At 40.9% G+C, this 16,606-nt stretch overlaps 1 protein-coding gene across 2 annotated transcripts in view; it reads right to left on the bottom strand.

The window, feature by feature from the left end:
* Positions 1 to 12,737: 12,737 nt before the first annotated feature.
* Positions 12,738 to 16,606, bottom strand: part of LOC118207967 (protein jagged-2-like) — a 45,046-nt gene continuing 41,177 nt past the window's right edge. For both annotated transcript variants that reach the window (XM_035382204.1, XM_035382197.1), the window contains 2 exons: positions 16,254 to 16,401; positions 12,738 to 15,184 (listed from right to left, as the gene is read on the bottom strand). In XM_035382204.1, the coding sequence (XP_035238095.1) occupies positions 14,709 to 15,184; positions 16,254 to 16,401 (624 nt within the window). In that variant the 3' untranslated portion in view covers positions 12,738 to 14,708. The remainder of the gene's footprint in view (positions 15,185 to 16,253; positions 16,402 to 16,606) is intronic.

The following is a 16,606-nucleotide window of genomic DNA, read 5'->3' on the forward strand; positions in this document are numbered from 1 at the left end:
GAACATTCACTAAATGGATGTGAATCAATTTCATCAAATGCCACAGAAATGCACCTACACACAGTACCTACGAGGGACAGCTTTTATATTGCAGTTTTCAAGTTTGAACTAGTAATTGTCAATATTAGATAATTAATGCACTAATCGAACCCATAATCTCGTAAACGTGATGTTTATGCAGCCAATATGAAAAGCTATGAAAAGAAGCAGAACTCTGAGCTCAGGATCTGACATGCTGAATTTCAACAGCAGCAGTTGACAACAGCAGCTGTCAGGAGACATTCGAAAACTCTGGAATTATAACTTTTTGATCTAAGCTGGCATTAAACGTTCTGTTTGATGTAAAATGCAAGCAAGGAACCCTGCTTTTCCAAGGGATGAAATTCAAGAACTTGGTATATTTTGGTAAATTTCTGCTTATGTCTGACTCACGGGCATGTCCCCAATTATCTTGGATCTAGCCTTGAGAGGCATCTAGATTTAAAGACAGCTTTTCAAAAAGGGAGGACCTGGGCCTCTGAAAAGGAAGGCAAGACAAAAGAAACAATCCTCTGACCTGCTCTGTACTCTAGTGAAAGACACATTTACGTGGGTACTTTCTAGATGAAACACATGCATCCTCCTCCTCCTGCCTTTCTAAGAGCATCACTGAATTGCAACTGATCTTCAGACCTTCATTGTACTTTGCAAACCATGGCAACGGCAGCAGAGAAGAACATCTTCGAAGGCTTGTTCATTTGGTAATTGGCATTGCTGACTGGCAACCCACTGATATGGGGACAGGGATCAGAGAGGGGCTGAGCAGACTGCCACTCTAACTGCCATCACAGCTGATTTTCCTGGCCGCACTGTCCCCAGCACAACAGTCATCTCGCCAGCCACACCATGTCCTGTAGCAGACCAATGAAGCGAAGTATGCTGCTCTTCCAGACTCCTCCACACATGTCCACTTCAATGCAGCTAAGCATCCGTGGAGTGCCGCGTTTACTATTGGGTGGATAGCAAATGTTCACCGAGGCTCTTCCTAAATCCTACAAGAACTAACATAAATTCAGCAGTTAATGACCTCAGCTTATCTATCCATTCCTAAGTCAGATGGAAAAACTAAAACATACCAGGTGCTCTAATTTCTTTCATTTGTCACAGAATAGTACTTCTCTCAAACATGGAGGTGAAACCTATATAGATCCCGACCTTAATAAAATCCAGAACGCACCATAGCCCCGAGTAAGATGATCCTTGTCTTCACTTTCTGAATGGGCTCCTGAGTAGATCACATCTGCCTTGTTCTTCCTGTGTACTCACGCAAGCCTCATAGGTAACCCAGGCCTTCCTGCACCAGAGCACCAGCTGGGGGAGTTGCCGTACTTACAGTACACAGGCAAACTGTTTCTTTTTTGTTCAATGATGGATTGATCTTTAGACAGATGGGGGGAAAAACAAAGTCTGTATATATTAAACCTTGTGTTTTCCACTTCAGCGTTCCAAAATAAGAGGGTTTGGAAGGATTTGTAAGTCTGAGAATTTGCTGTGGTATGGTCTCGCTTAAATAAAAACCAAGCAAGAAAGAAAAATTCAATCATGTCTTACAATTTACCACACCAAAGGGAGGAAAGCAATACCAGACCTCCAGTCTAAGGTCAAAACTGGAGGCATTAATGCTTGTCTTGTCTTGGTAGTGCTGGAGGTTTTTAAATTTAGAAGAAATTAGGAACTAGTCCCTAATTTTAAGAAAGTAATGGAACACAATATAACAGAACATAATTTTTTTTTCTGAAATTCCATCACACATGGATGAAGCAGATTTCAGATATGCTGGAGAACATTAACCCTTCGCAGTTCGAAAAGGAATCTTAATTGATTTCAAGCAAGGGGACCCTGAGATTCCTTTCGGCGTGTGCGGCGGTTTGTTTGCGCAGCAGTTGGTGAAATCGGATGAGCGTGGTGCCCCGGTGAACGCCAGGGTCCGGGGAGAGGTTAAAAGGTAAAGTAAGCAAACAAACAAAACCCGCGCGCCGCCCCAGGTCCCCTCGCCTCCTGCGCGGGGGGTGTCTGTTTGTTCAGGCACGGCGGCAGCCGCCAGGCACAGGCAGCTGCCAGGCCTGGGGTAGCGTTGCGCAGGGGGGGCGGCTGGGGGGGGGGGGGGGGGGGGGGCCCCAGAGCGGAAGCGGGTTTATCCGCGCTGCGTTTTGAGCGTGTGCACAGGGGCGTGCAGCGTGTCAGCTGGGGTCCATGCCAGCGCAACCCGAGCTGCTCCGCTCCGCACCATGTGACCGGTGTCATGTTCCTCCTGCCCGCCTGCGGGCGCGGCCGCAACGTTTGGGCAGAATTACCGGCCGCTGTCACCCTCTAACGCAGTGACTCTACCGTCCTGGACAGCTAGCATTATTTGTATGCAGTTTAGAAGACAATGTGCAAATTATATCACATGATATGACGTCATCCTCTTTTTCTGCCATTATCTCAATTTTAAATAGGTTGCCTGCTCTGTTGTTTTCTGAACAATCATTCAGATTCAGAGTTTTGAAAACAAACCAATAAATTGAGAAAAATTAAAGCATAAGACAAAAGAAATAACAATTGCTTATTATTAAGATATGGTACTGTATCATTGTACATTAAGTGTGTTTAATGCAGTGAAATCAGCTTCTTATGGCAGGAAGGACAAATAATTTACCCGCTGCATAACAAAATACATTACACAGATGATATATTGTGTATGAAGTTTGATACCCTGAAAATACAGTTGGGTTTACTGCCTATATTTGTTATTGACTATGAATAAATGGCTGCATACAGCCGTAGATCTTGTTATTATCCAGCAGAAGATCTTTTGAAGTAGAAGTTTATTCATGTATGACTTTTTCACTTTTTTGGCAGTTTGAGTCATGGCTGTCACAGTTATGGTACCTTCTATGTCTACCTGTAATATGCTGTACATGCCTATAAGGTGGAATTCTTTCAGTGTTGGGACTAGTTTGACTGCAAATGCAATTTAGACCCGCAGAGAAGTATTTATTACTTTGAGACATGAAAGGAAAACGAAGGCCATTTTTCTTTCATTTGCGTCATCCAGGCCACACACTCATACCCCAGTATCAGATCCTCAGTTTTAAAATATTTTAAATTTTAGCAAATATAACGATGTTTACATCCATCACAAAAAATCACCTTAATTTTTTTTTTTTTTTTTGCTCTTGCTGTGGGGAGAGCATTATTTTGAAAATCATCAGTCTTGGAAAGAGTGCTGTCTCACTCCATGTCTCAATAACTTGTAATAAATGCAACCAGTTGCAAGCAAAAGCAACCAATACTGTTAAGGCAGCCAATTAAACATTTCAAAGTAGTTCAAATGTACCCAATATAAACATTTTTTTTTGTTAACTTTTTTGAAGAACAAATATTAAACCGGCATTATAAGCATCTAGGGGCTATTTTGTTTCAGCAATGTACTGAAAAAATAAGTAAATCCAAGTACAATTTCAGCAGCTAACATTCTGTAGCATTGAATCTACAGTAAACACCAATCCTGAAGTCCTTTCACCAGCTCTGAGAAGAACAACTATCAGGAAAATGGTATCATGATGACCTTGAAGACACACGGAGGAGACTGATTCCTTTTGCAGTCCTAAGATTGAATCAAAAATGCATATACTCCGCAAAAACAATGTACATACCAGAAAAATGCATATTATGTGTGCGAATGTTATGATGACACATATTAAACGCATTTAAATGCAAGCAAGATAATGGCTGCAAACTAGTGACTATTTTTACACCACAGGCTGCACAGTAAAGTAAGTTACCATTTATTGAATGAGAGAATGTCTCTCTGTGAAGGTTACTTGAGGGAACCTGGAGCTTATGCAGACAGCCAAAGAACCCTGCTTAATATATGGCCATTCTACACCCTACCACTGTGGACTGCCAATCATTTTTGACTAATGATATAGTCTGAGCTCAAACCCACAACTTCTCAGCTATAGGGCCCAGCCTGTGCTAGTTATGAGGCCTTCACCAACTGAGTCAGTCAGAAAGCCTGTAAACAATATTTAATATTTTGTTTAAGGAGGACAGTAGGTCTGATTTTGGCCTGCATAATGATATTCTATTTGCTGAGATTTCAGGAAATTAAATAAAGTGCCACACCCCATCAGCAGGCAAATAAGACAGACAGACAGACAGTCAGACAGACGAGGGATGACACATGGCATATGTCACAGACAGAGCAGCTGCCACTTACGTACTATGTGAGAAATCAGCCTGAGAGTGGTCGTACTCATATCTGCCCATCTTCACCAATGCTCATGTTCTTTTTCCTCATTAGCTCAACTCTCTCTCTCTCACTGCTGACTTTTTGACTCAAAAAAGTACTTTCAAAAAAAATAAACAACAACTACAATCCATCTACAGTATCGGAAACAAATACGCTTTAAAAGTAAGACAGCGTCCTAAAACCATCAATGAAAGCAGTTTCTTTTTCATGCGTTACCATGGACAGTAGCCAGGACTCTGTCTTAACTTGCCACTGCGTATCTACCTGTCAGGACAAATGTGGCAGTTCATCAGAGGGTTTATTAAAGGAGTCAGTGTACATTGTTCAGCAAAATATTTTAGCAGAAATGCATTTCTTTTTACGTGCCCTCCAGCTGAAATGTGTGTGCCTCAGCACAGCGCAAAGTCATTTCTTTGGCCTGCAACATTATCACACATTTCTTACTGCTATATTAAAATCTCATATCATTAAATCATTTATCAAAGTCAAAGAGAATAATTCTGTGTGCCAGAAATTATATATTTAATATGGCCCCAGACCACAATAAAGAAGATCCACAAATACCTTAACAAAAACCTATGCAAGCTTTATATATCACATTAAATATTGATATAAGTTGCATTCTTGAATTATGTACATATTCAATGAGTTATTAATTAAATATGAGAGGTGATCTACAGGTAGGGATCTGTATTTTTGGGGAATAATTCAAGCTTTTAAAAGCTTGAATAACATGGATTTAAAATGCTTTGGACTCCACTGCAATTTTCTCAACTACTCTAAGTTTGTAATAGGATGAGTACATTTAAGATTTGACCACTCTGTGATATTGTGGATTCAACATGGAAGTCTTCAACACCTCACCTCAACATGGAAGTCTTCAACATTTCTCTATTTGTGGCAGATATGGTTGAATTATCCTGACACCACAGCATGTGGTCATTTTACAGGTTTGGAAGCCTTTCAGAAATAAATGTAAGCCATAATGGCAACACGCTACGCTTGAACCCAACTCTCATACATCATACTGATGTTTTATGCGGACAAATACAATATGTCCTGATACGTTCAAAGCTACCAGGTCTCCTAAGGTATGTCTGCTGGAGACTGTGCTTGTCTGCTGTTTTCATGAGGCTTATTCACTGAGAACATCATAAGAGTGTCAGTGATAAGCATGCATAATTCATCTGTTTTATGATCTGACTCACAATGATAATATACCTGTATCTGCAACCTCTCAAAATAAGGTACTGTCAACTCAGAATATATTATTCACTTTCGGTATCCTTTACTAAGGTTTACAAGACATTTATATCATGTCAAGGGTGCTCATCATTGCCAAGCAGTCCATTTGGACCTTCAAAGGTTTATATAGTGTACCCACCAGTCTACAATAAATGTCAAATACAATGGTATATCATAACCTTTGATGAATGTTTATTCTTTTAGTTTCCAGGGCAACAATGTTACAGAGGAGAGGCAGCAAATGTCTGGAAGGATATTCACTTTTGTTTCCAGTGATTTAATCTTCAAATACAGAGGCATCTAAATATGGTTGTTCATTAGTATAGTACATTACCTGAAGCCTACATGGGAAAAAATAATTCTATTATATTATATTCTATTCTAAAAACAAAATACTTTCTGGAAGATTCCAGGTTTATGTAAATCTAAATAAAACAAAATAATGAAAAAGTCAGTTCTTAGTGTAAGGGTAGGAATAACAAATCTAAAGTCATATGAGTTATTACTGATTCATTTAAGAAAACAGCTGGAAAATCACAGGGGCAGCATAAGTTAAGTGTCTTGAAAGAAACCAGTGACAGTCCAGATAATCATTGCTCTGTGTGGCACCTTTAAGTCAATTCATCATTCAAAGTGTCTTTACATCATTCAAAGTGCCAGGGCAGAGAATGGCCTCAGCAGGTTTTAGATCATCATTCCTTCTGAAATGTTACTGTCATGACAGCCAATCAGAAGGACATACTGGAAACATTCTGAAACAGCAGAAACTTGATAGGCGGAGCAACAGCCATGTGTGCACCTGGAATCCCTCAACATAGAGGTGCGCAGTCATCTGTTTGTACCTTCAACAGTATGTCGGGTAATACTTAATGCCACATAATACGTTATAACTACCGTATAGCAAACATGACATCAGCAGAACCCTGAACCAGCTGAATTTCTAAAAAAAAAATCTAGATGCCAACAGTGTGCCACATAAATATATAGCACTTTGCAGCAGCCAAATGATCAGGTAGAGCATGACAAAGTATGTTTGTTGATGTATGCATATTGACAGCATTTAAGTATCATTTTTGGATGCTGATCAGAAAGATACTGTGGCCCATTTGGTTAGTCTTCAGAGGTATGGGATATTGAGTAGCTTTAAATGGTAGCATCATGGATGCTGTCAGTGATGTCAGAGTGAGGTCAGGTCTGGGCCATGCAGATGAGATCCTCTACCCATGGCCAGAGTCATCACATTTCACTGGGTCTGGTGCGATTGAGTGACTGTGAAGATGTGCATGTCCCTAAACCACCAATTATGCCACCAATAATGAATATTATGAAAGCACACAACAAATTGCTATGCTAACATAGAGGACTGGTTGATTATGTGTTTTTGGAGCCAAGGACAAGGAACAGTTGTTATAAAATCATAATTATTAGTGTGTTTAAATCTTAAGAGCATTCATGGCAATTTATGTTCCAGCTGGTACAAATATAGCTCTCTGGACCATACATCCACATATATTCTGTACGTAAATAAAACGTTTAACTTAACTCTCAAGGTAAAAATAATGAGGCATCAAACCATCTGACAGGACATTAATATATAATATATCGGTTCTGTCTGTTGGCTGGAGTTCTGAATGTGTGCCTCCTGGGTCCAACCCCGATTTAAATCCACAGCTGCTGCTGTTTTTCTGAGGTTTAGTATTACCTTGTACTCCAGATTTAATCAAAACAAGCAGAGCCCACAAACAGTTTGTTCACTTGTCCGGTGTGCTTTGAGGCAAATGTGGGAGCAAGGAGAACCGAGGTGGTGTGGAAACCCCCTCTCCACACAACAGGGAACTCCCCCCCACACCGAGCACAGCCTCCACAGGTCACACTCAGGGGTGGGGCAGTTAAGGCTCATACTACAGCCAGTGCTCACATTGTCTTAGGGTTTTTGAGAAGCCCATAGAGTTAATGTCAGGGGCAAGTACACACCCCCCCACCCACGCCCCACCCTCCCACCTTGAATTTACCTATTCTTTGGTTTCTCTTGCAGGTATCCACCAAATCACCAACAGCAGACAGACAAGGTAACTGGCAGAAAAAAACAGCATCTTTATTACAAACTATTCATTAAAACTATTGGACCATGCACACACAGCAGAACAATAACGCCCTTCTCCCCTCCCTCTCTCCCACTCTACTCATTTCTCTGCCCCCCCCCCCCTCACTGCCCAGGTAAATAGTCGCTACCCCGCATGCAATTCCAACGCACTCTCGAGAGAACACAAGATTATGAATTGTGCATTATCACTCTCGCGCACTGGCTCAATATGAAGAGCACACAGTGACCCTGGTAGCACTCTGGCTAGTACCCAGTCTGCTCACCCACCATTGGGGTACCTATGCTAATCACACCCAGAGATACAGGGATTAAAGAGGGCAGTTGCTCCGCAAGAGCACACAGACATACACACATACACAAGAGGCAAATACAAAAGAACCGGGAGATGTAGTATCAGCCTTCACCATTTTGCCAGACCTAGCTACAGTACCTCCAAAAATAAAAAGAAAACTCAATTCCGCTCTCATTATAAAAACTGGCAACCCTTTACTTCTGGCATTAACATCCCAAAATGGGTCTGCATGGCATCGTCTGATGCAAGTTCCAATGGCGCCAACAGGACTGCCCCAGGTTGCCACGGTGGTCAGCTTTATTGTTTGGATAATCTAAATACAGTAAGCTTGTTGGACACAAACAGCAGGGACCTTTTCCAAATAAGAGGGTGATGAGTGAACCAAATTCAGGAGCTGTTCAGCGTGTCAGCATAGGTTTGCATGAGTAGATGCATTTAGCCTTCTCACTGTAAAATAACACATATTTAGTGTTTGTGCTTTAAATATTCTTACAGAGAGCATTGTTAAACTTTGATAGCAGATCTCAGTTTAAGTTGTTGCTGTGCACTTCCTTCACACATACATAGCTATGAAACCAGGTCATTGGATCAGAGTCATAATTGTTTTAATCTCTTCATGATACCTTATAGACCTGCTGTAGACTGCAATGTTAACTATATTATGAATTGTTTTAAGCAGACACCAAAATATAACATACTGCAGCAGTATTTAAACACATTACGAGTAATTTCAAAGATGACTGTAAGGGTTACGGTAATCCAGAGGCCTTTTCCAGCATAATGTCTTACTCATTGGATCATAGCCATTCTCTTCAGACATGACTACTCTTGCAGCCTGCAAAGACCCATTAAACTGAAATGCAATCTTAAGTCTGTCAGGACTATTAAGTACGAAGTTTATGTGAATAAAATCATGGTAACACAGTGGTCCATAGCTCTCCCATTAAAAGAGCAAAATATGAGACAAAATGCCCATATTGCCGGTTTCTTGAGATATTTATTTGTATTTTCTTTTAATGGTGTAATGTCTTATTTTTCAAGATAATAGCCAGGATAAAACAGTATTCCTTGGTTTCCACATTTATTACAATTATATGCGATTCAGTTACCTGTCAAAATAATGTAAACAAAAAGACAGAACGTTTTGTGCAGAAGCCTCCACGCAGGTGTGGTTCCTTAATTAGTTAATTAAACCATTTACATCCAAGAATGCTCGGTGGCTATGTAGAAAAATGCTTGGCACGCCCAGTTTGCCATTATTTTGGCTACCATCACAAGAAGCAGAGATTACAGTGACACAGGGATGTTGGTTGGGACACACAGTAAGAGCTACAGTGACTAAGATTGCTGAGCTTGCTGATGTTCCATTCATCACTGTTTCATTGAACTTGTGGTATTAAATGAGAATGCCATTAAAACAGAGAAAACACTGTACAAACACCAAACACCAAACACCAAACACAAGGACAAGTGAGAAGAGTAGTTGCTAGCTAGGAATTAATCAAATCTTTGATTGATTTCACCCTGAGAATTTGCTGGACAAAATACTCTATGCAGCTATTTAGGGCCACGACTATCCCTGGGCCACACAATTCAAGTTTTTTTTAAAAAGGAATTTACTGATTTATGTTGGAACACTTTGAGGCTACAGCAACATTCTTGTTTAGGGCCAACACAATCCTAGGGCCAGCTCTGAATGAAAATACATCAAAGTGAATAAAAATGAATATGCAAGATGTAGAGACCTCCACACATAATGTCACTGAGAGTACTGTAAGTAATGAGTAGTGCACTTTTATAAGAACCTTGTTCTTCTGTACTCCTGTGCTGCTCCTTGCTGGAATGTTGAAGGCAGTAGGCTGAGCCCATTCATTATTTCGCTACTGCAGGACTCCGCCACGGGCTCATTCCACTACAACTGACTGCATCCTCTACAACTAAAGATGGCAAAGATAGCGAGCAGCTCGCCTGCAGAACTTCGGCAACCTCTCTCCTGGGCCGGACAGATCTTTTTTGTGTGTCATCGTGCTCCAGGCCAACAATCAACCCAAAATTAATTTTTAAGTTTAGAAGTAAAGAAGGGCTACTCAAGTCTTCTCCAGACTTGTTTCATAATAATTTTGCAATGGCTGTATTCATAAACTTTTGAATCCTGACAGAAAAAAAGTTTACTTGTTTTATTTTTTAGTGTCTTGAATGATAAAAATATATATATATTTTTTAAATATATATATATTTATATATACATATATATTCAAAGATAATAATTTGTAGGTTTCATTATAATAGAATATGTGGTTCTTGAGATTAAGACAAGAGACTCATGTCCCCTACAGGGGACTACAATAAATTTCCTTGTCTCAGGAGGTTAAAGATCAAAAATCATCTTATTTTGTAATATAATGTCCTTCAGGCAGTGAATTTATCAAGACAATGATAAAGAGTCTGTGGCCTGTTTTTCACTAATTGAGCAATAAAAACCAAGTCTCTCCATCAAGATTTTATCAGATAAGGGCTGAATGGTTCACATAGAAACGTGCTGGTCGACATGTATTCAGAACAACATACTGATGCAAGCACAGCATAAATGAAGAACAAAAAGTGAAAAAAAACATGAAAAGAAACTGAAAAATGTAACTGCATTCTGTCATTCTGCTCTTTTCAAAGTCTAGAACGAGGACATAATTAACAGTATCAATGATTCTCATGCCAGCTTCTGTGCTTCTGTTTACAGACAATGTTTTGAAATGTTAATTATCTACATTGTGTTACGGTTTATCGCTTGCAGTGTTGTGAATTCCTTAAACGGAACAGACAATCAAAATGATTTTCAGACCTGCGGGGAAGACCGGTCTGAACACAAATGTGGCGAACAGATGCCGCGGTTCAGACTTGCGCGTTCGGAAAGCGGCGCCCCGGCGCTGCACGGCTTCGCACATTCCGCAGCGAAAGGAACACGGAGTGAGAAGATGCGTCTCTGCCGGTCTCCCGCTCCCACAACAAGTAGGAACGTGGCTTCTGTCAGCGAGCTGTAAACCACAAGTTTCTGTCTAGCAAGACATTAAACACACTAGCAGGCATTGGGCTGGGTCGGCGTTTCCACACTAATCAGGGTTTTAAAAAGTTGCTTCTTATCAGCAGCATTCATAAACCATCATGATGGCACACAGTTTTGGTTTTGTTTTGTTTCTACTATGCATGGGCTAATTTTTTTAAACAAGAAGCAATAAGTCCTACTAACAAGTTGGAAGAGCATTTTCAACAATATAATTACCTTTTTGCTACAGTAGATGTCCTGTTGGTTTACCAGTGACCATGCTTTCATAGGAAGACCAAAGAAAGAAACAAGTGTTTCACAATTCAATTCAGTTTCACCTGACATATTGCCAAATTAAATGTGAAGCCAATGCAATTTAAAGTACTACTGCAAGTCCTGCACTTAAAAATGTTTAAGCTGTGAACAGCTATTCAGACAGATTCTTCTTGAATGTTCTCATTTTCATGGTCTATGACTGTGTACTGAAATGACTCATTATTAACCACACTGCAATGCATTTAATCTTCCCCATTATACCTGGATGTGTGTGAATGACTCCCATCCAGCATTCTAGAAGCAACATACTTCAAAAGTATTATTATTATTATTATTATTATTATAAAAATGTTGAAGTATGTCCCCCCCCCTACCCCCCACCCCCCGTCACCTCCAACAAAGTGACACAGCCACCAGAGGTTCCTATATCAAACAGACATTTTATATTATATGTTACTTTTACTCACTTATAACTACATAATAATAGTTTATGTGCAACACTGCCAAACAATTACACAAGATGAAACAGATATGCCCCAGCTACAGGGATTCCACAGGAGACGTTATAAACGTAAGATACAACAGACAGGAAATCTGTATTGGTCAGACGCTCTCGACCGTTGTTACTCCCAAGATACTCCTGGAATCTGGTGTTGGCTTTCAACCGCATGCCGTAGACAGAGCAGAGAGAGCAGCTCAGGGTTCAGTGCTTCCCCCCATCTCTTATTGTACTGCATACAAGTAGGTCAGTGATAATGCACACTACAGCATACAGATGCTGCTGCAGAGACATCCGATATCCCAGATTTCAAATTTGCGCTCCTCTTTTCCGGGGTCCATTGTAACGGTTTTATGATCGTGCGAGATGACCGTTAACAGGAAAGAGGAACTGACAGGAAGGCATGGCTTCCCTTAATGGTCTCTTTGGGGCATTTGTACATTGCATGCGTTCGAAAATGACCTGAATGGCTTGATATAGGCGCAGGTTTTTAGGCTAGTGTTTATGACAGTCTAAAATGGGCAAAAGTGCAAATCTTTTTAGCATATCAAAATTTTAACACATTACGATTTTCTCACATGCGTGCGTGTGCGTGCTTGTGTGAGCATGTGCATGTGTGTGTGTATTTGAACTTGCCTGCATTCAGTACTGCAGCAATCATAAGTTTTTCATGGATTAGTTTATTATGGGAGCAGTTGTGGTTTTGAAGTGACCCCCCCCTGACTTGAAAGTCAGTCCTCGCTCCATCGAAGGGCACGTCCATTAGCATCAGAGAACCCAGGGGATACGGGCCCTATACAGCGTAAAAACTCATAAATGTCCCATTACACATGAACAGCAGATGAAGCCAGGAGCTCTACCGGTAGCACACCAGTCAGCCCGCAAGAGGAGAGCCAGAGCCACAGCCTGGTCTGAATCTGAACTGATCTGACCCTAACAGCGGCAGTCTGGTCCCTTCCTCACCCTCGGCTGCAGGTCTCTGTACAGCAAGACCAGAACATCGAAAAGTATTGAACAAACTCCAAACCAAATTTATTACAGCTATTTCAAAACTGACAGACACATTTGACATATTTTACTCTATTTGAAAATACAAAATGTCCTTTTTACTACAGGTTTGAAATAAAGAATGGCATGTTACTAAGGTGTTTGGAAGTCTGGTGTTGGAATATTTGCTTAAAATAAATAATTAGCTAAGCACACAATATGTAAAAGGCACAGGCCAGCCCAGAAAATGTATGCTAACTCTTGTACTATTCATGTCTTGTAATACTCAACACCAGTCCACAGAAGGCTTTCGAATGACATTGTTATAAAATGCTTTAATAAATAGTTTGATTTATTTCTAAGAACAAACAAAATTCCACTAAACGAACCAAATGACTTTGCAAAGCAACTTTTTGTACAAAATAATTACAATTTTTCTGCACATTCAAATTTCTCCCCGTTTTTTTCTTTTCTTTTCTTTTTCCCAAACAAATCTTTGTTTACCGGCTCTAATATGGGTAGTGTTTTTTTTTCATTCTTTGATTTTGCATTGTCTCAAATATTGAAACAAGACTCTTCTCCAAGAGTTGCAATATTAAACATTACAAAATAAAATCCACTACTGTTTGAGGTAATCCACTTTGTTTCAATCGTTGTATGTTTCCCAGTCTGCTGCTGTGCAGAAACAGCACTAACACAAAAGCTTGACAACAACAAAAAATTGTTCCCTTCATTAAGCCTAAATTCAAAGCAGAAATATGATGCACTAATACATAGTATCACAAAATTTGACATACTAGTATTCACAAAGTAAATTAAGTGGGGCAAGCGGCCACACCTAAGGCATTCGTTAGGAACTTCCACAAATGTCTTGAAAAACATAAGCCTCAGTTTGGGACAGGGGACCCCCCAACTGGAGAAGCAAACAAACATGTCGCCATACGTTACACAATCTCTTAGTGTTATTTTTCATTTAAAGTAAAGCAGACAAAAAAAAATGATGATCAATGATTATATTAATGCTCTTAAGGTAAAGTGGGATACTGTTTCTTAACTGTTAAAACCTGCCTTTGTCAACTGACATAAATAAAAGGAATGGCATTGTAAAAAAAAAAACAAAATAATATTAATAATAATAACAATAATAAAAAAGTGTGACTTGTCTTAAGTTACTAACTTCAAATATACACAGCGATTCCTTTAATATGTACATATATACAATGTTTCTTTTCTCTCTCTTTTTTTGATCAAATACCTTTATGGTTATACGAAAAAGAATTCTGAAAGGACATCTTTCCCTTTGTTTGACTGCTAATTATAGGGTCTGACGGTGAAAAACAAAGGGCTCCAAAGGCACTTGCTACCAACACAAATACTGAAATCCTTGTACAGGCTTAGAGAAGACGACAAAGAAAAAAAAGGCCACTTCAGTCACACAGGTCGTCCCGCTTTGTGGAGCTGTGCGCTTGGTAAGGCAGATTCGGGCCAGAGAAGACCGACAGTAGTACGATGCGTGATGTAAAGTAAAGAGCTGCCATTCAACGATTCCTCACAGTCCTCACAGGATTCCGCACGTCGCTCGGAAACCCATTCCACACAATACGCTTGGAGAGGGCCCTCCCGTTAAAAAAAACATGAATTACCTGTAAACAAAAAAACATCTTTGTACAAATATCTTTTTTTTTACGGCTTTTTTTTTTTTCCTTTTTAAAAATTTTTAACAGTACGTCGCAAAATCAGGCCTCAAACTCCCTGGTAAAAAGAAATGCCGTTTTTTTTGTTTTTGTTTTTTGCAATAGCCGAACATAGAAAATAATGCTAATATCAAAAAGAGAATCTTCTCTGCTTCGTCGCAGAGCCTCAAATAATTTACAGACAGAAAAAATAAAAATAATAAAAATAACTTTTTTTTAACTCTTTGTCTGAAATAGCGCGGAGAGATGGAGGCTTTCATTCTTTGTTTGAATGCCCCCTCGTCCCTCGTTCGCTCGTTCATACGTAGTGGTCTTTGATTTCCTGGCTGACGTTGGCAGCGTTGACGTTTTTACAGCGGTTGTCCTTGGGACTGTTGGTGGTCCGGTGGGGTCGCTTGACCGGGGAGCTGCGCGTAGTGCAGATGACTTCTTTGGCCTGCACCGCAGTCTTTGAGTACTTGTGGGAGGGGCACTTGTCGACCTCCATGCCCTCCTCCAGCTCCAGCTCCTCCTCGTCCTCCTCTTCCTCCCCCCCGTCGCAAGTCCTGTCGGAGGAGGACATGAGCTTCTTGCATTCGTACTGAATGTCCCTGTTGTCCTTGTGCTGCTGGCGGCCGGGCTTCAGCGGTTCCCACTGGTTGTTGACGCTCTCCTCCACCGGCGCCCGGCTTCTTTCCCGCTCTTTTCTCCGCTTGCGGGTCCACCAGATGCAGATGATGATGCAGAAGATCCACAGCAGGCTAAAGACCACGCACAGCACAGGTACCAGGTAATCTGTGCAAGAGAGAGAGAGGGGACAAAAGAGTCTATCAGACTCCCTAAAACTCCATCACCAGCACAAGACCTAGGGCTTACTGTTCATTCGTTCTACGTGTAATCGCAGTTCATAAGAAGACCACAGTCAAAAGTAAAGAGCATGTCCACAGAGCACATACCTGCACCTGGCATCGAGAGCTGTTGTTTTATTAAGAGGTGGTATGTCAAAACTTCATTGTTTATTCCATGAATCATATTAAATACTGTTTTGTTGAAGCTATTATAGCCAAGGCAAACACATCTTCATCACGTCTGCTTTAGAATAACGTTGCCATATTTCACAGGAAATAACAGTTCCAACTAGTCCTAAAAATGTTAACCCTAAATAAAGGTGAGATCAAACATTTAACATACTGTGCTAGGTCGATATAATAAATCTATACAATTTTAGAATTCTGTCCTCTATTTGCTTCCTCATTGAATACTTTTCATGTCCCTGTACCTAATGCTCTTACATGTGGTGCAGGTGCACTTGGTTAATTGGAAACTCAACTTTCACAACACAACATCAGGGGCTTATATGTGTAAAGTGTATGTACCGAAGCAGTATGATTAATTAAACCTCACTCTCCAATATCCAGAGCCAACTCCTTATTCTATACCCCTGGGGTCACCACAAACATTCACACTTTCTATTTAGTCATTAAAGGGCATACTGTTCCTGTCACACTTTTAAACTGAAAGAAACAACAGCAGAAGCTGTTGAGATGAGGAATGACACCAATGTATCTAGGGAAATCAAGGACTGGTAGGTTGCAGGTTTTCATCTACGTAATCAAAAATGAGTTCTCTTCTGCATCCCCCTCCACAAAAGCAAACACACACACACACACACACACAAATCTTGTCCATATACAGATATCACAGCAGCTGAGTTTGGCTCATTTCAGGTGAACAGTGTGGTGAGTCAGCACAGCGTTTGCTCTTAAAACGGGTCTTTAAAATGACCTGATCTGTCATTAGGCCTCTCAGCCAGGAGGCCCCAAGGTGGAGGCTGGCCCCCGGGCTCATTTAGGCCCTCACTTACCCACTGATTTCGGCATGACCTGCGTCTCCACCTTGACCTCGATGACGGCCAGCATGACGGTGCTGTTGTGGCTCTTGTACAGCGTGTTGATGATGGTGCTGGCAGCTTCCTGGATCAGGCTGTTATCCTGCTCATTCTGCTCGAAGGACTGGAAGGGAGAGACAAAAAGGGGGGAATGCCAGCGGGGTGTCAGTCGGGCCTATCAGCGCTCAAGCACGCCAGCGCAGCGAGACTCTACGAGGGCTTCGCCAGCGACCTCACCGTTGGGCTTCAGAGGCCCTTGAACGAGCAACGATGCGACGCGTCGCTTTTTGCCGCAACCTCTCGAGTTCAGTTAGCGATATAAAGAAGCC

This window comes from Anguilla anguilla, chromosome 1 (genome assembly GCF_013347855.1).
Source record: "Anguilla anguilla isolate fAngAng1 chromosome 1, fAngAng1.pri, whole genome shotgun sequence".
Classification (NCBI taxonomy): domain Eukaryota; kingdom Metazoa; phylum Chordata; class Actinopteri; order Anguilliformes; family Anguillidae; genus Anguilla; species Anguilla anguilla.